Genomic DNA, 22,347 nt, shown 5'->3' with positions numbered 1-22,347 from the left:
CCCCCCCCCCCCCCCCCCCAAATATTGTATTTTATTGTTACATTAACCTTTATATTGCTTACTTCAGTTGCAATTTTTATTTCCTGCTCCTGATGAAATGTATTATAATGTATGCAAAACTAGTACAGATTTAAATTCAGTTATATAATTGATCAACAAATAGTCTCCACGTGGAATTTATACTTGACTTAAAAACATTTAACAAAGAGCAAAGTGACTTTCTTAAAGTTTTATTTTTCCAGTAATTCTAGGATGCCTTAAATTCATTACTTTTATACCTTCAGGAATTTAGAATACAGTATTCAAGCTATTCACATCAGCATGTTAAGTGTAATCTATCTAGATAATCATCTGAAACCTGAATAATAATTTTTTTTTTAATTCCCAGACATGTCAGCTTTGTTGTAAAATTTGTATTCAACTAATTTATATGTTTTTGTGTTTTTCCTAACCTGTTACAAGAAATGAAACGTTGAGAAAATTAACAAATATTCTTTTCTCCATAGTTATTGTTTATCTCTTACATTTTAACTATAAGTGACAGAGCCCAACATCATTGTTGGGCTCTTTCAGTTCGTTGAATTTGATAATGTTCTTTGGTTGTAACAGTTTTTGTGGATGGTAAGATTTTACCATTTGCTCTTCTGCAGAGGAGCCATGGTAAAATTTTTTTAAATATATGTATATATGCTATATAGTGTATGTTATATATTTTACATATGCTATAATTTTTTACAGCAATTATTTATTAAATTGCTTATTTTAATATTTTGACTCTTTTAATTCTACTGCTATTCTTTGTGTATATAATTTTGGCTCAAAAATAAATGATTTTAGGATGATTGAATTTTTATGTGTATCTCTCTCTCTCTCTCTCTCTCTCTTTTCCCTTCCCCATCTCTCATATATACACTGCATGGAAAGAAGTCAGCAGACACCAAAGTGTGAGGAACCACGAGCCATGGTGCCCCACCTTAATAAGATGTAGGACCTCCTTTTGTTGAGATGACTGTAGCAATCTTGCAGGTCATACTTTCCACAAGTGTACGAAAGCGATCAGTGGGAATTTTTGAACATTCTTCCTGTAGGCATGTAATGTGGCCCTGGACTGTTGTGAGGTCGACATCCCTTGACCTTATCTGACACTCCAACAGATATGTTCAATAGGGCTGAGATCAAGGCTCTATGAATGCCATTCAAGGGGGGGGGGGGAGTGACATTCATGTCCACAAACCTTGCAGTTACAGCAGCAGCCTTATGACATGGTGCCTTGTCTTGCTGAAAGAGACAATGGTCAGTTCTGTTGAAACTCCACAAAGTAGGAAGCATTACATTGTCCAAGAATGTTCAGATACCTCTCAGAGTTCAATGTTCATTGCAGCGCAGATGTCTGAGGCCAAACCAGGAAAAAACAGAACCATACCCTCACACAGCCACCTCCAAATTTCATCATTGGTGCTATGCACTCTGGTAAGAGACGTTCATGTGCACCTGCTTCACCTATCCATCTGCTCAGTAAAGGATGTAGTGCGATTTATCGCTCCATAACATGGCTTTCAAAGCTTCCACATCCCACTGTACATGCTCTTTGCACCACTGCATAGAAACCACTCAAGATCACTCTATATGTTATTTCGGGTAATTGAGATCTTGTACAGTATATTGCAGTCCTACTATGGAAACCCATGTGGTAAGCCTTGGTTCTGAATATTTTTGTGCAGATTTGTGTTCTAGTTGATGTTCAGAGCTCCGTATTCAACGTGTCAGCTGATGAATGGCAGTTTTTCATATTATCCTTCGTAGCACCCTATGGTCATGTTTGGTGAGTGTGATGTGTCACCCACTGCAAGTAGCACTTGCATGATAATTAAATAACTTAAGGAATTCATAACGTATACTGGAATATAATTACTTGACCTGGGATGGCTCAGTCTGTCAACAATCTTCCAAACATACAGGTCTCTTAAAATGCCTCTTTCAAACTCTGTTAGTTCTCTTCTCATAGCCATTTCACTCGCACACAGTTGCACTGACTTGGGAGCATCATATTCCTCAAACTTATATCAGCTACAAACACATGACTTGTTACATGGCATGGCATGGTGCATCTTGCCCATGGGGTTGTCCACTGACTTCTTACCAAGCAGTGTATATTGCTGTCATTTAAATTCCTCCAGTCTTCATGTTCACAGTTATTTGCTGATTACAAATATAAGAGTGGTCACTTAGAGGTTAAGTATTACTTTAGCATCGCATATTAATACTCTGTGTGTGTGTGTGTGTGGATTGGTAGCAGTTAAGAGGAGAAATCTGTTAATGTTTTGTATATAATCTGTTAATATACTGAACAACTGAAGGTCGTAGTCCATGGCCAGTGTTTCATGGGGAAGTCTATTCAAGCCATCAGAGATGGAAAAGTTATTGGAAAGCTGCTGCTGGCTTGGCAGAAATTATGGATGCCAGTTCTATGGAAAAGCACCCATGGAAGTACCCGAAGAAAAGGCATCTGTGACACTGCAGCTGAAGCTAGTCCTTTGTGTGTGTGTGACAGAGAGAGAGAGATGAATCATTTATTAACCAAATGGCCATTTTTGGCCACTACAATACTACTAGAATTATCAAGTAGGGAGAGATAAATTTACTAAACAGTAATTCCAGCCAGTACTTATGAGATGCTCAGGCACTGGTTGGGATTGTTGTCAAAGCAACTCAGGTTGTGAGACTTATATCATGTCTATTAATTGTTTGTGTTCTCCCACTTGGTTGCTTATTTTGTTGTGCTCAGTAATGATTAACTTTTAAGTAACTGCTGTTGCCTAAATTGTATTACTTGTATTGTATACAAGTAATAGTCTTTTAACTCTATGGAGGCCTGAATAATAATAATAATACAATTTAGGTAATACACGTAATACCTAAATTGTATTACCTGTATCTAAAATGCCTTTGTGGTCTTGTAGTGAGGTTTGCATAAGAAAAGTTTGTTATAAGTTTCACTCTAGTCACTGATTTGAGGAACTTTTCTGTGCTCCCCATCTCTTCCAGGGTTATTGATATCTGTTGCAGGCAATACCAGAAAAGAATAATGCAGCAGAATGTAAAGATAACAGAACAGTTAGTATTTTTAGTATTTTATCCCATGCTTCAAAAATACTGTTGAAAATAGTAAAAAAAAGATGTTTTCTAGAATTAAATGCCACATAAGTGAACAAAAAAAAAAAAAGATTCATTCCTGGAAGAAGTAAATTAATTAATTTATTTATTCTTATGGCTACATGAAACTGGTAAGTGAAAAATACAATCACAATTTCCTGAAACAAATGATGAAAATCTTAACATATAAAAGTTCATTACATAAAAGGCACAACCTGCTTACTAAGTCTTTCTTTTTTTTTTTTTTTTTTTTTTAAATATAAAGCAAAAGTAACTTGTCATAATTAAGCCAGGGACAATTATTGTCCTGCTGCACCAAGTATAACAAGATTGCATGTTCTCACAACACTTCACAACATAAAAGTGGCTGTATCCGAGGTTTAAGTAGAGAGCAGCTGTGTCTTATGTAAGAAAACTTGATCCATTAGAGGAGGCTCATTTCACACTGTATCATCATCTTCAAACATCAGGAGTTCTGCTGATACTATGATGAGGAATATGAGAGTGACTATTAGAATAACGTCTTCGTGGTGAGACAGGACCATGATCTTCTGTTTCCTCCATAACCACCGCCGCCACCACCATACCAACTACAGGGTCCAGGCTGGAAAGCCAATTCAAGGCCTCATCTGTCATCTTGTGGATGTCTTGTAGGCCACTACCGTGAAATTGGCGCCTTGGGCAGTCGTACACAATATGAGTAATCGTCTGAGCCACTGGAGAACAATCACAATAAGGATGATCTGACAGCCCCCATTTATGTAGAAGATAGCCACATCTGCCCTGACTAGTTCTGATCCTGTTTATGGATGACCAAATCTTCCTAGGAAGACCAAAACCAGGCTGCAGAGCACAGGGATCTTCTACCAGGAAGCTGTTGGACCAGTATTCTCTCCATATGTCAGATATTGATGGCAGCGCAGCTGAAGAGAGTTCGTCCATTGACCAGAGAGGCTTTCTAGATTTTAGGCAAAGACTAGGTGGATTTATGAGAGTTTGGTGTAGGGGTAGTAGTGGGTTGCTCATTGCTTTATTAAATTCCTTAATCGAGGCTTGTCTTCTCCGTATGTGTGGTGGAGCAATGTTAGATAGAACAGGTAGCTAGGAGAGAGGGATGCTTCTCACTGTCCCACTAATTGTGCACATGGTAGAGTTCAGCTGGGTGTCGGTAATGTTAGTGTGTGTACTTCTTTCCCAGACAGGGGCACAATATTCTGCTGCAGAGAATGCGAGGGCTAGTGGAGATGACCTTAGGACTTCTGCACCACAACCCCAGGTTGTTTCAGCAAACCTTGAAATGATGTTATTTCAGGTTTTAATTTTATTGGAGAGGTTGATGATGTGCCTTTTATAGGTTAGGCTTCTGTCCAGCTCACTCCATGGTATTTTGGGTGAGGCTCGTGTTCTACCATTTTTCCACAGAAAGAGAGGTTGAGTTGTCGATTCGCCTCTGCATTGTACAGGTGAAATACTGAGGACACTGTTTTCGTTGGATTTGGCTTCAAGTATCACTGCTTGAAGTACTCTTCCAGAGTGTTCAGGTCTGTATTCAAGGTTGATTCTAAGTTGGTAAAGGAGGTGGATTGATGTAAGATCGCTAGGTCATCGGCGTACATAAACTTGCTTGATCTGGTATGTGGTAGATCATACACATAGATGTTAAAAAGTGTAGGGGATAACACAGAGTCCTGAGGAAGACCGTGTGAAGGAATCTGGGCCTGCTCTTTTTTCCACCAATATGGACCCGGATCTTTCTGTTGGAGAGAATAGATTCAAAAAGTTGTAGAGTTTTTTTACATTTTATAATATTTCCTAGTTTTAGGAGGAGGCCCCTGATCCAGACAGTGTCATAAGCAGATGTTAGGTCAATGAAAGTGGTTCCCGATTTAGGTTTCTTCTGGAAGCCTGCTTCAATTTGAGTTGTTAGGGCCAGGACCTGGTCACATCAACTTCTTCCTGGCCTGAAGCCAGCTTGTTCAGTCGGGAGTGCTCTTTCAATGAGTGGTGGAATTCTTTTAAGGAGAATTCTTTCAAAGAGCTTAATGGTGGTGCAAAGTAAAGAGATAGGTCCTAGGTTTTTCACTTCATTTAGATCTTTCCCTGGTTTGGGCACAGCAATTATTTTGGCTTCTTGCCACAGCTTTGATAATTCACCAGTCATGATGATTTCTAAGAAAAGGGAAGCCAGCCATTTTTGGCCATGTTGACCAAGCCATTTACTGAAACCTCAGTAAATGGCTAACCATTTACTGAGGTTTTCAGTAAATGGTTAGCCATTTGATCAGGAGTTATTTCTGTTGTTTTGTGTGTCGTGGGCTCTGATCCACCTAGTTTTCTCAGAAGTGACCAGCTTCTCCGACTAGATGTGACGAAATCAAGTTCATTGATGGTTGAGATCCATCTTTCCTTTCTGTTTTTATCCAGGGTTGATATGAGCTCCTTAGCAATAGCTGGATCTTCAGTTTCCTCATATTTGGCTAGGAGTTCCTCACTTTCTTTACTCCAACATGGGATATATCGTTTTCTGCAGCCTCTAGGGATAGAGGCTTTTGCTGCAGATTTGAGTAGTTTAACAAATCTAGGATAGCAATTAGGAGTGGGTGGAATTGCTCTAATGGTTTGCTCGATTTGTTTCTGAAATGCAGACCAGTTGGATCTGCGGAGATTCCATGTAACAATTGGTGTTCCGCTGATGATTGGGATTGATGTTCCTATCTCTATTAATGTAGGATGATGTTGACTATTAGGGAATCTGTTGAGGATGGTTCTGGTTGATGGAAGAAGGTTTGCTTCGGAGTCTTTAGTGACTATGCACAGATTTGGGGTGTAGGTTCTGTTCCATCTAGCTGAGTAAAAAGTGCCGTCCTGTTTGGCATCATAATTCAAATACAAATTATATGTGTCCATTCAGTTAGCTAGATTATTACCATCCCGGTTGTTAGAGGAATAGCCCCACATAGTGTGATGGGAATTGAAGTCACCAACATAGATAGTAGGGTGAGGAGGAGGTTGGTCCATCTGATCAGGCCAGGATTGCGATGGAGGTTTGTAGACATTTAGATGGTGATATTTTGAACTTTAATGCCTATGGAGTATTCTGTATCAGTAACACTTTGGGTTATATCCTTGAGACCAGGCCAGATATAAGTTGCTAGGCCATGCTTGAGGTGGCAGTTATAAGATACTGGAATTAATGAAATTTATGAATTAAAAAGTATTATTGAATGATCAGTAGAAATATAACATATGATCAGCCTTAACTATGCTTTATACTTTCAAAAAGCATTTGACATAGTAAGCCATGAAAAGTTCATGAGGAGAGACATTGGCATTCAAATTGATACAAAAGACCTCAGAATAATAATAATAGAATTATACTGGAATCTGAAGATACAAATTATAAATGGAATTAATAATGAAACAGCAGATATCAAGAGGAGTGAGACAAGTGTGTATAATATCCCCTGTACTTTTCAATATACACTATCATTTCAATCTGCTTCTTCTGCAGCTTGTCCCACTTAAGTAGGATTGCTCTTTTTACTGAGTCTCCTCCACATCCTCCTGTCTTGGGCTGTAACCACATCCAAATTCTTCATCCTCAAGTCCTCCTCCACCAGCTCTGTCCATCTCTTCTTAGGCTGCCCACGCTTCCTCTTCCCCTGCACATCCATCTGCATGACCTTTCTTCCCACATACTTATCCTCCCTCCTCATCACATGACCAAACCATCTCAATCTTGCCTCCTGTATCTTCGTTCCTAAGTCCGTAACTTTCACCATTCCCCTTACATAGTCATTTCTCAGATGATCCTTTCTGGTCACACCATACATCCACCTAAGCATTCTCATCTCTTATTTTTCCTCAGGGCCACAGTTTCCATAGCTGGTCTCACTACTGTCCTGTAGATTTTGCCTTTTAGATTGATCAGCACCCTCTTATCGCATAGCACATCAGCCATCTCTCTTCAGTTCTGCCATCCAGCTTCTATCTTGCATTCCACTTCCTGCTCAGCCTCTCCATTCTTTTTCACCGTTGAACCTAAGTATTTAAAGTTCCTAACCTTCCTGATGACATTTCCTTCCGGATCTGTCTCTTGGCTGCCATCCACTTTGCAACATATATACTCTGTCTTACTTCTGCTCAGCCTCATACTTCTCTCTTCGAGTACTTTTCTCCATCTTTCCATGTTAGCTGCCACTTCTCTTGATTCTGCACAGCACTATGTCATCTATATACATCATTGTCCAAGGCATGTCTTCTCTCACCACCTCCATCACAATATTAAACAGAAACAGACTTAATGCTGACCCTTGATGCAAGCCAACTGTCACTTGAAAACTTTCTCTCCCCCAGGCAGATTCGAACTCTTGTCTTCACATTTCTGTACATCTGCAACAACCTGACATATTTCTCCAGTACCTTCTTCTCCCTCAGACACCTCCAGACTTCTTGCCTTGGCACTCTATTGTACGCTTTCTCCAGATCAGTAAACACCAGATGTAGCTCCCGTTACTTCTCTTGAAACTTTTCCATCATCTGCCATAACCAAAAGATACACTATCCTTTTAATAAAGTGATAATGAAAGAATTTGAAGAAATTGAAATGAGAATAAAAATACATGGCAGTAGAAATATTTTTGCTGATGATTTGGTGTTCATAACAAAATCAAAAGCAGAGTTACAAAATATGGTTGAAATACTGACCAAAAAAGAGTCAGAATTGTGGTTTAGTATTAAATTCAGCTAAAACCAAGTATGTGGTAATAAGCAAAAAACAGCAACAGAATGCAAATTAAAAGCATGAATGGAATTCATTCAAAGCGTAAAGGCTAATGATTATTTAGGAATAATGACTACAGAAGATGGAACAACAGTTATGGAAATAAAATCAAGAATAGCTAAGGCAAAAGAAGCATTTTGAAATAATAAATTACTAATGACCCCTGGAATAAATAAACAGACTAAAATAAGAATAATACAATCCTATGTATGGATTACTATCTAATAATACTATCTATGTATTCATAATCAGGATATTGCAGGTTTTTGAGATGTGGTGCTATAGGTCAGCACTGAAGATTTCTTGGAAAGAGAAAATAAGTAATGAAGAGGTTAATGGGAGGTTAAAATAGTGAATAATAAAGTTAATGGGAACCAAAAGAGCACCCATGGAAGACCTTATAAAGAGAAAAAACTGCAATATGACAGGACACAGATCAGCAGGGAAAATGTCTCTGGAAATATTGGAGGGAAAATTAGAGGGAAGAAGATTTCCTTATAGACCAGTAACTTCTCGGGTTGATGATGTATAGAAATGGATGGAAAACAAGAGCTATTATGAAATCAAAAGGATGGCAGAAGAACAGACACTCTGGTTTACCATGATAACTAACCTCCAACTTAGAGAAGCTACTGAAGAAAAAGAATACCTCCCCATTTGTCTCCATCTTTTTCTGTAGAAGGCTTCCTGATGCCAACATTCTCCAACTGTCTCTACTACTGCATCCTTCCATCTTCTGTCTGGTTGTCTAGGCATTTGTTTTCCTTCATAGCTAACCTATTTATAAGAGTAACTACACAAAATTCATGGTAACATTGGTTACATTAATATGGAATATGTATGATACTACTGGGTGATTGTTTTGTCTGTTGCTTTTCATCCATGCAATATGATCTGCCCATCTCCATTTTAATTTTAAAATATCTTCTGCAATATCCTACACTTCTTTTTTTTATATTTTTTTATATCTTCATTCCTTATTCATTCCTTCATTCCTTATGTTTATCACAGCTCTCTCCATTGTGCACTCAGTTTGTCCATATCTCTGATCTTGGGATGACACACTGGTTGAAAAGTTTGGCTCTATTTTCTGCTTTTATTTTACTGCACGGGATTTTTTCAGTTTACTAAAAGCCATCCAACTTATCTGAATTCTTATTTCTATTCATAAATAATTCTTTTTCCTAATATTAGTAAAAGTTGCCTTTTTACAAACTGTACTCAAGATTGGCAAATGGAAGTACTTGCAAGTGGTAGAACAAACTACCTACTGATTTTCCCCCAAAAGTTTGAGACAGAAGAGCACTACCTATACCTTTTGGAGAATGAAAAAGCACAGAGGATTTTCATTTACTTTTTTTCTTCTACGAATGCAATAGCATATCCCAATTGTTTTTTAAAATAATTTATTGTATTACCTTTTGATATAATGGCTGTTGTTGAATCTTAGGTGGACTGTCTTTGTTTAACAAATAAACACAATTCAGCAGAGGCAAATAGAATAGTGGAGTGTTACTTATGATAAGTGATGAGTTGTGTCTTCATGGAGTGAAGAATTTGGAGGAAATGACACTAATAATTTTGAAAGTGTAAGGCGGGCAGGACAGGATATTTTGTGGGATCTTGCAATGGGCTAGGGAAGAAACACAGCGAGTGATGATCAGGAAATGTTATTGTTATTATGTTATTATTATTTGACCTCCATGTAGTCAGGGACTCATTGTGGGAGGTATTGCACACAAAACTCATCTAATCATGCTTTAAACTAATTCAACATGTTCGCATTCACAACACACACACACACACAGGCAATGCATTCCACTCACCAACTCTTCATGCAAAAGAACCTTTTCCCCACTCCTTTACAGGTTACAGGAATGGTGGCCTCTTGTTTTACCTCTCTCCCATTCTATGAAACTTTTCTTCCTTGTTAACAATCCCTGACCAATTTATATATCTCAATCATACCCCTCCCTCCTATTCATGATGCTTTGCAAATTACATTCTTTCAGTCTATCTTCATACTCCACAAAGACCAATTACCACCTTTGTAAATCTTCTCTTGACCGTTTCTAACACATCCTCATCACCATGAAAACCAGTGACCAAATCTGTGCACAATAATCCATATGAGGCCTGATGAAGGCCTTCTACTTTTGAAAGTGGAAATGTTTAGGCACATAATTTTGGCAAATGCAAAGCAAGTGATCATTATGAGAGATTTTAATTCTAGCAATATAAAGTGGGCAGAGGAAACAACAGTAATAAGGGAATGGAATTTCTGCACTTCTTGAAGGCCTGTGTCTCAGGCAGCATGTATTAGAAGGACACAGTTATCAGGAATTTTGGATCCATGAATCAGAGGATCTGATTGTAACTGAGGTGTCAGTCTTATCTCCAGTTGATGAGTCTTGTCTCAGAGACTAAATAAATATGAGGTATTAAAGAGAAAGGGATTTATATGGAATTATAAGGCAAGTGACTATAATAATCTTAGAAATCAGCTGGTGACAGTTCCATGGATGCAAGAATTAAAAGGGGATAAATATCAGTAGTACATGGGAGTAATTAAAAATATTTATCAGCAGCAGTTACAAATTGTATTTTCAAGTGAAAAAGATAACACAGTTTTGTGTAAAGTGATGACTAATGAAATCAGACAAACAGCAGGTGAAAAAGAGGTTGTGGTAAAAGTATAAAGAGAGAGAGAGAGAGGTGAAGAGAAGTTACATGAGGAATATGATCAAAGCCAGAAAAGTGACTAATATAGTATAGTAAGGAAGACAAAAGTTGAATATTAGAAGAGCCTAGCACTATGGTCCAAGGAAATTCAGTTATTTCTTATGTGGCCAGTAGGAGCAGAAATAATTGTGAATGAATGATCCTGTTAGGAAGAAGTGGAATGGACCACTCAAGTGACCAGTTCAGTTGGCATAGTGGAGATGTATAATGATCACTTTATTTGGGTATTTCATCTGGAAAATCTGATTTTATTCTCAGAGGGATGGGGAGGATTAAAGTTTAGAAGGGTGTGAGGAGAATGTATTTCAAATACTAAATACTCTGGAAGTCTTTAAGGATTGGGACTGGATGGAATTTCACTGCATCTTTTAAGATAATGTGCTAAGGATCTGACAGCTCCATTGACCTGGCTTTTTGCTGAAAGCCTGGCTACTGATAATGTGTATGTTATTTGCCTTCCCAAGCAGGAGTGGAAGGGAGATAAGATAGCACCATAGCATAACGTTAGTGGTATAATGGAGGCATTAAATTAAATTAAATTAGGAGAGTGTGTTTCAGATACTGAGTACTCTGGATGTGTCAGTAAAGCTTTGGGACTGGATGGTATTTCATCACAAGGTTTGAGAGAATGTGCTAGGGAACTGACAGTGCCTTTAACCTGGCTTTTTAATGAAGGTCTGGCTGCGGGAAAGGTGCCCAGGGAATGGAAGGAAGGTAAGATAGTGCCATTGCATATGGGTGGTAACAGACTGGAAGTGTCTAATTATAGGCCGGTCTGTGTGTCATCAGTAGTTGTTAAGATCTTGGAGAAAGTAGTGAGGGACCGTATACAGCATTGGGCAGATGAGGGTAATGTTATCTGTGAGAGTCAACATGGATTTGTGAAAGGGTGCTCTTGTTTTAGCAATATGCTAGCCTTTCATAATAAAGTTACAAGCACATTAGATGAGGGAAAGGCATATACTGCTATTTTCTTAGACTTAGAGAAGGCATTTGACAGGGTGCCACATGATAAGCTGATATTTAAGTTGCAGCGCATGGGTCTGGATGTCAGATTGGTCAACTGGATTCAGGATTGGCTGTCTGATAGGTATCAGAGAGTTGTGTATGGTGGAGCAGTTTCAAGGAGGCAGAGGGTTACAAGTGGGGTCCCACAGGGCTCAGTACTAGGACCTATATTGTTTAACCTTTATATCAATGACATTGCCAGTGGATTGCAAGGGGGGATATTCAGTTGTTTGCAGATGATGCGAAGCTAGGAAGGATTATTAGTAATAGTGCAGATGTGGTAGCCCTGCAAGAGGATTTGAATAAGCTAGATAAATGGGCAAATGAATGGGGATGTCAGTTTAATGCAGCAAAATGTAAGGTCTTGAGGTTTGGTAAACATCGATGGGATGCTGCATACTCTATGGGAGGAGTTATACTGGAGGAAGTAGGGGAGACGAGATCTGGGGTTGATGATTGATAAAAATCTGAAATTTAGGGGACACATTGCAAAGGTGGTGAAGGCAACACAGAGGATTGCTGCAATACTGAGAAGGACACTTACCTGCAGAGATAAAACAGTTATCATTCCATTGTATAAGACCCTGATCAGACCACACTTTGACTATTGTTCTCAGATTTGGTCCTCAGGATTTGAAGGGAATAAATTAACTGTGGAAGGAGTACAAGGACGGATAACAAAGATGGTTTCAGGACTGTACATGATAGTTATGAGGATTGGCTGAGGGAATGTGGACTGCAGAGTTTGGTGGATAGAAGAAGGAGAGGTAATATGATTGAGATTTTTAAACTGTTGAGAGGTGGTTACAGGGTTGACACTGGGGAGTTCTTTCTCTTGGTTGAACAGTGGGAAGGAGTGATGGCAAGAGGCCATCCCTGGAAGTTACGAAAGGAAACTGTGAGCAAGAGGGTGAGGAGTGGTTTCTTTGCATGGAGGGTGTTTGAACCTTGGAATGCATTGCCTGATGGAGTGGTGGGAGTGAGAACGGTCAATGAGTTTAAGGAGTTGTATGATAGACTTTGTTTCTTAGGGGGGGAGGACTTCCCCTCGATGAGTCTTGACAGACTCTATGTTCTTAGGAAGGACCTCCTGTGATGTCTTTTGACTCCATGGAGGCCTGAATAATAATAATAATAATAATATACTAGAGGAGTGGAAGAGGCAAGGGGATCTTGGGGTGATATTTAGTAAAATATTGAAATTTAGGAGGCATATTGTAAAGATGGTAAAGGTAATCCAGAGGACTTCTGCATTATTAAAAAAAAATAGATCAGTAGTGATAAAAGATCGGGGATTTCATTGTATAAAGACCTGATCAGACCAACACCTAAATTATTGTGTTCACATCTGGTCACCGGGATTTGAAGAGGATAAATTAACCATGGAGAGGATACAGTGGCACATAGCAAAATTTATATCTGGACTGCTATGAGGATAGATTGAGGGCATCGAAACTACAGAGTTTGGTGGATAGAAGACAAAGAGGTGACATTCTTGTGGAAAGGCTTATACGTTGGCCGTACATGATTATTAAATTACTTAAGGAATTCACAACATAAACTGGAATATAAATTAAAATAAACTTTAATATATACCTCCTATATTTCGACAACGTCACATTGCCATCTTCATGGGAACTTAAGATTAAGACACGTGCACGCAGGCACTAAAACAGCAAATGAGGTCGAAGAGAGGAGACTACTGTTTTTCCTAAAGTCCTGATGGTGCTCCCTAGCAGACTATATTAGTCTGCTAGGGAGCACCATCTACTATATTAGATATTCTTGGCCATTGGGCTGATGTTCTCATGATGTACATCTACCAAATTTGGGGCAGCCTCATGCATCCAAATTTGTTGAGGTTTGACACGTTTTTTTAGGGCTGAGGCTGATTCTATGAATTGTCTTTCAAATTTAAATTTCTGCGGTATATTACTGTGGCTTTCTTCCAACGTATTCTGTGTCGAGTATCCAGAGCATGGTCTGCAATCCCAGAGTGGCTATACTGGTGAAACCGATGTAGTCCTTGTGTTCTGAAATTCTGATATTCGCTGTCCTGCCTGTTTGGCCAAAATAAGACATCATCATGGGGTTGACATGATTGAGATAATTAAACTGTTGAGGGGTATTTATAGCATTGACATTGCAGAGATTTTTCATATAATATAACAAATGCAAAGAGGTCAAGGGGCCATCCCTGGAAGTTGTAAAAGGAGGTGAGTAGGAGGTCGAGAGTGGCTTTTTTTGTGTGTAGGGTGATTGGACCATAGAATTGTGTTGTAAGGTGGTGAATGAGTTTAAGGAGTGGTATGATAGACTTTGTATTGTCTAAAATGGACCTCCTATGATGAGTTGAGCGACTCTATGGAGGTCCTAAATAGCAATAACAGGCTAATAATAAGAAGCAAATTAGATTGATGTATAGAGAAGAGAGTAAATAATTAATTTATTTTACTTTGAAAAATTCTGTTTATAAAGTAATTTGTTAATTTTATGGAAAGTTTTGTTTTATTCCATGTCCAAAGAAATCATACAGAGAACTAGATATCAGTAGTGAACCTGGTGGTGCTAATGATGACTATGAAGAAGATTTTGAGGTAAGTTAATAAATATAGCTTGCTTATAAGCAAAAATTAAAACCTATTCATATTTCTTAAATATATAATTGATTTCACACAATCAGATTCATGCTTTAATTATTTTAAATAGTTATTTAATGTATGTCAAAAATCAGGACAATATTATACTTTTTGTTTTGTTTTTTAGTATTTCTAATATATTAAATTGCAATGTGTAATATACAGTTGTTTAGAATTATAAATGTATGTGATTTAAAAAAATATGGTTTTGCAAGGGACTCCCTGCTTTCTCCTCCTATTGTCAATTTAAACATGGAAAAATTTGAAGAAGTCCTATCACAAGTTACCTTAAAGCCAATGCATGGATGATATTATTATTATATAACACCTCTGGGGAGTCCAAAGACTTATTGAGGGAGGGTACCTACTCCACAACTCTCCTTCCCCACCAGCTGCAACTACCTTCATCATCTACGCCAACGGCATCTACCGCCGACCACCATCACCACTAGTATTTTCACAAACAAACATCCATGCCCACAGCAGGATTCGAACCCGCAATCTTTTGGCTGGAGAGTGGATATGCTAACCACTCAGCCAACCAGGGGCTGGCATTATTGTTTGGAAACATATTCTAAAGACCTAGATGAATTTGTTGGTTTTCTTAATAGTGTCACTCGAAAATTAAGTTTACTCTGGATATTGAAAAGGATAATAGATTTCCATTTATAGATGCTCTAATGAGAAAAACAGAAAGTAAAGTTGATTCTCATCAAAAATTGGAATTATTGCTACCTTAAAGAACTAATATAAAAAGTTGAAACAAAAAAGAGAAAGATGAGCACTGCCACAGTATCAGATTAAAAAAAAAAAAAATATATATATATATATATATATATATATATTTATAAAGAATTGAATGACTAGAACCGAGATTTAAGTAAAAAGGTTTTAATATAAAAACATGACTAGTTTCGGCTTAACAGCCTTCATCAGGTGACATTATAAAAGAAAGAAAAAAGAAAAAAACACTAAAACACTGAAGCTTAAATAAACTATGAACATCATAGAGAGTCTCTATACATAATTGACATTAAATCGTTGTGGTTGTATTCAAGGCTGTTCTTTTGTTAGTTGTATTGTTGGGAAAGTGCGTGCTAGTATGTATATATATAATAACTGAACGTGCGAGGAGAATCTATCATAAAGCTAAATTAGATTTACTGTCTGAAAGAATCTCGGATACTAAATGAACTCTCGCTTTTCTTTTCAATAAAAAAAAGAACTTTAACTGAGAAACTGGAAGAATCTCTAGATAATGAAAGTTGGCACACCTTTAATACATACTGTGAATCTCAAGCAGCTACAATACAATATAATAACAAAGTAAATCTTATAAGTAAATTTGAAACATTAAAAAGAATACAAAATAATAGGAACTTCTCAAAACCACACATCAATATATAGTTTCAGATGTAGAAAAAAGCATCCTTAGTAAAGGTCTAAACTTTATTCCTTCCCCAAAATTTATACCAAAGGAGACACTACTTACAAAAATAGAAAAGGCTACTTCTTTTTTTCCCTCCACAAGATGCAAAACTTATATGTATTGAATCAATCTTTATTATCAATAACGCAAAACCACCTGCAGATAACATTACTTCAACAGAACGCAAGGCTATTAAAAGTTTAAAAACAACAGAGATATAATTATCCTTCCTGGGGATAAAGGCAATGCAACAGTCATCCTCAACTCTGAAGATTGCCAGAATAAAATGGTTGAATTACTACATAATGATACCTACTCAGTACCCGAGAGAGAGATCCAACTCGTGAACTTCAAAATCTTACAAACAACTTATTAAAAACAACAACTGAATTATCCCAAAACGTTCGCTTATCTCTACGCTCTCTCCATCCATTAATTCCTCGCATATATGGTGTTCCTAAAATCCATGAAGAGAACACCCCACTACATCCAATTGTAGAAGGTATCAATTCTCCGACGTACAACCTTTCAAAATATCTTGCCAAATACCTAAAAAGTTTTTCAGGCAAGTCACCATCCTTTATCAAGAACACTACAGAATTTGTTACATACATCAAGGATATTATTATTAAACAAGACCTCATGGAGTCAAAGACTCATATAGGAGGTCCTTTTATCTCACACACATCTCATCATACCGTGTCTTAAACACATTCAAACTCCCTGCAGACACCACACTCTCAGGCAAGGCATTCCAATCACTCACAACTCTGCACGAAAAAAAACCTGCCTCTCACTCCCCTACTCACACCCTCTATACAGTTTCCAAGGATGACCTCTGGTTCTCCCCTGATCTCCACTATTCTCTGTAGAACTTCTCCACCCTTAATCCTATAACAACCCCTTACCAACATGTAGGTCTCTATTTTATCTCCCCTCTTCCTTCTCTCCACTAGACTCTGCAAATTACATCTTTTCAATCTTTCCTCATACTCAACATTTCAGAAACTACCTTAGTCAGTCGCCTTTGGATCCTTTCCAACATCTCTTCATCCTTCTGAAAACCCAGATGACCAAATCTGGGCACAATAGTCAATGTGTGGCCTAATTAAAGCCTTATACAATGGAACAAGAATCTCCCAACTTCTACACGTCAGTGTCCTCTGCATCATTCCCAGAAGTCTTTGTGTTGTCTTCACAATTTTGGCTATGTGTCCCCTAAATTTTAGATCCTTATCCACTATCACCCCCAGATCTCTTATTTCCTCTACTTCCAACAATATATTCTCACCAAGCATAAATTCTGCATCCCATCTTTGTTTTCCAAATTTTAAAACCTTACATTTTGCAACATTGAACTCACATCCCCATTTGCTTGCCCATAAAGTCTTCTTGCAAGGCCACAACATCTTCACTACTCTTTATGGTTCGTCCCAACTTTGCATCATCTGCAAACAACTGAAAATCTCCATCCAAATCTTCGTCAATATCATTAATATACAAGATAAATAGTAATGGCCCTAAAACAGACCCCTGAGGCACTCCACTAGTGACTTGCCTTTCCCTGGATATCGCACCCCCATACACAACTTGTTGATACCTATCAGGGCGAAGAAAGGGCAAAGTTAAAGAACCAAACCTGAATATAAAAGCATGAATAAAGAAATAAAAAAGAATGCAGGAAAGCCAAAGAGGAATGGATTAAGATATTACAGTTAATGAAGATGAAATCATGGCTAGCTTGGACATAACTTCTCTGTTCACTAATGTCCCAACAAATGAAGTCCTAACATTACTCAAGGACAAGTTATCCAAAAAAATGTTAGCCTTGCTTATACATTGCATCAGGTCCGATTACTTCAAATTTCAAGATACTATATACAAGCAAAATCATGGACTGGCTATGGGTAATCCTTTATCCCCTGTACTCGCAAATATTTACTTAGAGGATTTTGAAACCAAGGCTATCTCTTCCTTTATTTTAACACCTAAAGTTTGGAAACGCTATGTAGATGATGTCTTCATTATTTTGAGCCTTGGACATGATTCCGTTATGGTTTTCCTCAAACATCTCAATAGCCGACATAAAATATTATTAAGTTTACTGCCGAGCTTGAAATGGATAATTCCATGCCTTTTCTTGATGTCAAACTGACTCGCTCTTCTGGTAAACTCAAAATATCGATATATAGAAAGCCCACAAATACCAACAGATATCTGCATAGTCAGTCCCATCACTTCCCTCCTCATAAGCTTGGAATAATTTCTACCTTGGGACATAGAGCCCATTCTCTTCTGGATGACCCAAATGAACTTCTTACAGAAATAAACCATCTCAAAACTTCTTTCGAAGTTAATGGATATTCCAAGAGAATCGTTGAAAGATTCCTTCTTAATGCTCCTAGACATCACTCAGAAGAAACAAATAGATTCAAAGCCAATATATCTATTACTTAAGTACTACAGTTTCACATAAATTAGCAAAAGTTCTAAGAAAATACAATATCAGAACCTTGTTCACTCCACTTCCAAAGATCTGTTTCTTAATAAGCCACCCAAAACCTTGTCATTATCAACTCAAATACCCTGGTGTATATAAAATATTGTGTGATTGTGATATTCCTTATTTTGGGCAGACAGACAAATCTGTCGAATTACATATGGAAGAACACATGAGGGACATTACTTACAAGAGACAACGAGCCAGTGCATTATCAAGTCATATCCTTTTCTCGGCTAATCCTAATGATGAAAGCCAAAGTCACAAAGTCTGCTGGGAAAAATCTACTAACATCTTCTGTTGCAATGATGAACTAGAGAGAAAAATCGTAGAATCTAGAGAAATCATCTTCAGTCCTGTTCATCTAAATAATAACTTGAGCTACAACCTCCCAGATTGTCATTCAGCTATAATCATGTACTGGCGTTCACGAGATGCTACTAGCATGCACTTTCCCAACAATACAACTAACGAAAGAACAGCTTTAAATACAACCACAACGATTTAATGTCAATTGTGTATAGAGACTCTCTATGATGTTCATAGTTTATTTAAGCTTCAGTGTTTTAGTGTTTTTTCTTTCTTTTATAATGTCACCTGATGAAGGCTGTTACAAGCTGAAACTAGTCGTGTTTTTATGTTAAAACCTTTTTACTTAAATCTCAGTTCTAGTCATTCAATTCTTTATAAAAATATGTATGTTAACCGAGTTAATGATCATTCTTTCATATATATATATATATACATACTTCATTGCCGCAAGTTCAAAAAAGTTTCATTTAAAAAAAAGTGAAACTTTTTTTTTCTAATTTAAATAAATATGAATGTATTAAACTTCCTAAACTATAGTAAACATTAATTCTTAGGCTCTCATGTTATCCTAGGTTTCTGACTAGAACATTAACTAAATCCTAACTAGGAAGTTAGGATTTAGTTAATGTGTGTTACAGTTTATATTATATTATGTGTGTTACAGTTTATATTATATTTTCTGATGATGCTGTTGATGCAAAACCAAAATATTTATATAATTAATTATAGTTAATTAAATCTCTTTTTCTCTCTCTCTATGTTGTTCCCATGTATTTTATGTTTCTTTTATGGATTCAACACAGTTACCTCTTCATCATGAATTTTATGTGTTTTGTGGATTGAATATGTAAACTTTTGTTTTCATAGACATTCTCTAAATAATATTAGAAAAGACTTGCCCCTATAAAAGTGGAAGAGAGAGAATAAAAAGATCATTGTTTTTATTTTAGTTTTGAATTCTTATATGAGAATTTATAGCTTGTTAGATGAGATCTTAAGAAATACAAGACTAGAAATGTAATCAGTAAACAGTTATGTGCATACACTAATATCAGAAACATTAAAGTTCTCTTCGGATGATATCCTGGTCTGTAGCAGCATTCAGTTTTATATTTTGCCCTATAAACCTCTATTAATAAATAATAATTAATAAATAACATCTTATATTTTAAAATAATATATTATAAGATCTGATAATATTGGAGTCTTGACAGATAACCGATTAATTTGGAGGAAAATTATTGATCCTGTACACCCCCTTTGAGGGTATGTATCAGGAATTTGACGAAGATGATAATAACTTAAAATGGATTTAACTTGCATATATATTTTTTATTAGTATAAAATTTTTGCCCTATTATCAAGATCATCTTTAGTATGAGTTTCAAATTGAACAACAAGAAAACAAACCAGTACATTCAACAACGAAATGTACAAACTGCATGTACGTGAAGTATGGTGTCATAGTCCAATTACATTAAATTTCTAGTAAAAATAACTTTGACAAGATTAAAAATAAATAAACAAATAAAAAATAATTATAATAAATTTGTGATGAACTATTTCCCATGAGTGGGATAATTTAAGTCCATTGTTTCTATTTAGATTTGATCGATGTAGCAAGGTCCCACAACTCTCTTTGCATAAATGTTCTAAGAAGTTATTACTTTTATGGAGAATCTTCATTTTTTTTTCCAAAGACCTCTGTGTTTGGGAGTGATAGTGTGCTCTGCAAGTTTTGATTGCTCTGGCTCATTGAACTTAATGTAGTCTCAATGATCATCGTGATGCACAACTCAAGAACTACCTGTGTGGTTGAAATATTAATCTGCACTGCCAAGGAATTTGATATACTCCAGGATGTGCTAAAGGTGGAAGTTTATCTTTAGCTGAATGTAGAAAAGTAGATATTTTGTTGATAGGATTGAAGGATACTTGTAGGCCAACAGATCTAAGTAGTTTGGCTATACCTTCTGAGATGCTTTAATGAATGGTGACATGATGAACCACTTTTGTATCACTATTATGATGAGAAGCAGATAACAAGGAAGCTCTATACTTATCTTGTTGACATGTGATTCAGTAAAGCCATTAAGTAAGGAAGGTAGACGTGATGTGATTTATTTCTTGAGAGAGCAGCAATTCAACAGAGTAGAGAGAATGTACGATGTACCAAAGTCTTAATGGTGCCCAATTTTTGACAATTATGAGGGTATGGAAAAGGATGAATGTAAAGTTCAGTATGTGTTTTCTTTCTGAATAGTGAGAAATGAAGGCTGCCATCTGCTGATGAAGTAATAGGATATCTAAATAGGCAATCCAGTTGTTCTCTTCTAGCTCAAGAGTGAACTAGATATGATGATGGTGAAAGGTGTTGATCTTATTGACAAACTCTTGTAGATCTGTACAGGACCCATACCAAACCACAAAAACATCATCAACTTGTCTAAACCATAATCACGGGTTAGAAAGGATGCCATTCAGTATCTGTTGTTCAAATCTTTCCATGAAGTAGTTAGCTAGTATGTGATGCAGCTTCAGTTTGTTGGTAAAGTGTGTTTTGGCATGTGGAGTAGCCACAATGAATGGCAGTGTCAAACAGGATGTTAAAAAGGAGACCACCTGGGCAAAGATGAAGCTCTAGTATCTTTTCTTTGAAATGAGAACTATTTTTGATAAATGAAGAGGATTTTCCTGTGAATGCCGAAAGCAATTTGGAAAGATATTTTGTAATTTTGTAACATGGAGAGCCATTGCAGTGCACCACAGGATGTAATGGAATATTTGTTTTGTGGACATTTAGTAGTCCATATAAATAAGGAGGATGCCCATGGTAACACTTGATTTCATCCCAATTAGAAACATTATCTATAATTATGCATGTTCAATTTCCTAATCTGGTTCATAGCAAGATCATTAGCAAGAGGACAATATAGAGTAGTCATGTAGCATTCAAGTTAATTTTCTATAGTATTCATTTCAGTCTTGAACTACTAATGCTTTCCCCCTTTGTCTGCCTATTATAAATACCAAACAGAATATCTATGAAAATTTAATCTTTTATGTAAACAGTATTTTAACATGCTTTTATTCAGAAGATTCAGGAAATTCTATTGTGACACATCCACCATTGTGACAAAAAAAACTTGATTTCCGTGTAAACTAAAATGTTTTTGTTTGACTCATATTGGAACTCCTTGCATTCAATATTATTATCTCAAGACTCCATGAAGTCAAAGACTCATCTAGGAGGTCCTTTTGTCATACACACAGCTCATCATACTGTGCCTTAAACACACTCAACTTCTCTGCATACACCACCCTCTCAGGAAAGGCATTCTAATCATTCACATTCATTTTAGAAATTATGGACTTTACAACTGTGTTATAAATAACTATTTTAATTTCTCAACGTTTCGACCTTCATATTAAGGTCATCATCTGGAGTATATACAAGGACAAGCTGAGTTACAGTTCACATGTCCTTGTATATTTGTATATACTCCAGATGATGACCTTAATATGAAGGTCAAAACATCAGGAAATTAAAATAGTTATTTATAACGGTTATAAAGTCCATAATTTCTAAAATGAATGCTGATCACCGTGCAACACTAAAAGAAAGGATACTAATCATTCACAACTCTGCATGCAAAACACCTGCTTCTCACTCTCTTGCTCACACCCTCTTTATACAGTTTCCAGCAATGACCTCTGGTTCTCCACTGATCTCCCACCGTTTTATGTAAAACCTCTCCAACATTGATCCTCTTACAACCCC

At 36.8% G+C, this 22,347-nt stretch overlaps 1 protein-coding gene across 1 annotated transcript in view; it reads left to right on the top strand.

Annotated features, from left to right (window-relative positions):
- The window catches only part of LOC150094129 (uncharacterized), a 244,865-nt gene that overhangs the window by 57,415 nt on the left and 165,103 nt on the right, over positions 1 to 22,347 (top strand). Inside the window, exon 6 of the mRNA XM_090412408.1 lies at positions 14,212 to 14,283. Within this exon, the coding sequence (XP_090268534.1) occupies positions 14,212 to 14,283 (72 nt within the window). The remainder of the gene's footprint in view (positions 1 to 14,211; positions 14,284 to 22,347) is intronic.

The sequence above is a fragment of the Typopeltis vanoorti genome, chromosome 22 (genome assembly GCF_054136105.1).
Source record: "Typopeltis vanoorti isolate ZY-2024b chromosome 22, IOZ_Tvanoo_1.0, whole genome shotgun sequence".
Classification (NCBI taxonomy): domain Eukaryota; kingdom Metazoa; phylum Arthropoda; class Arachnida; order Uropygi; family Thelyphonidae; genus Typopeltis; species Typopeltis vanoorti.
The sequence above is the reverse complement of the archived record's forward strand: the minus strand, read 5'-3'. Positions and strand labels throughout refer to the sequence as shown.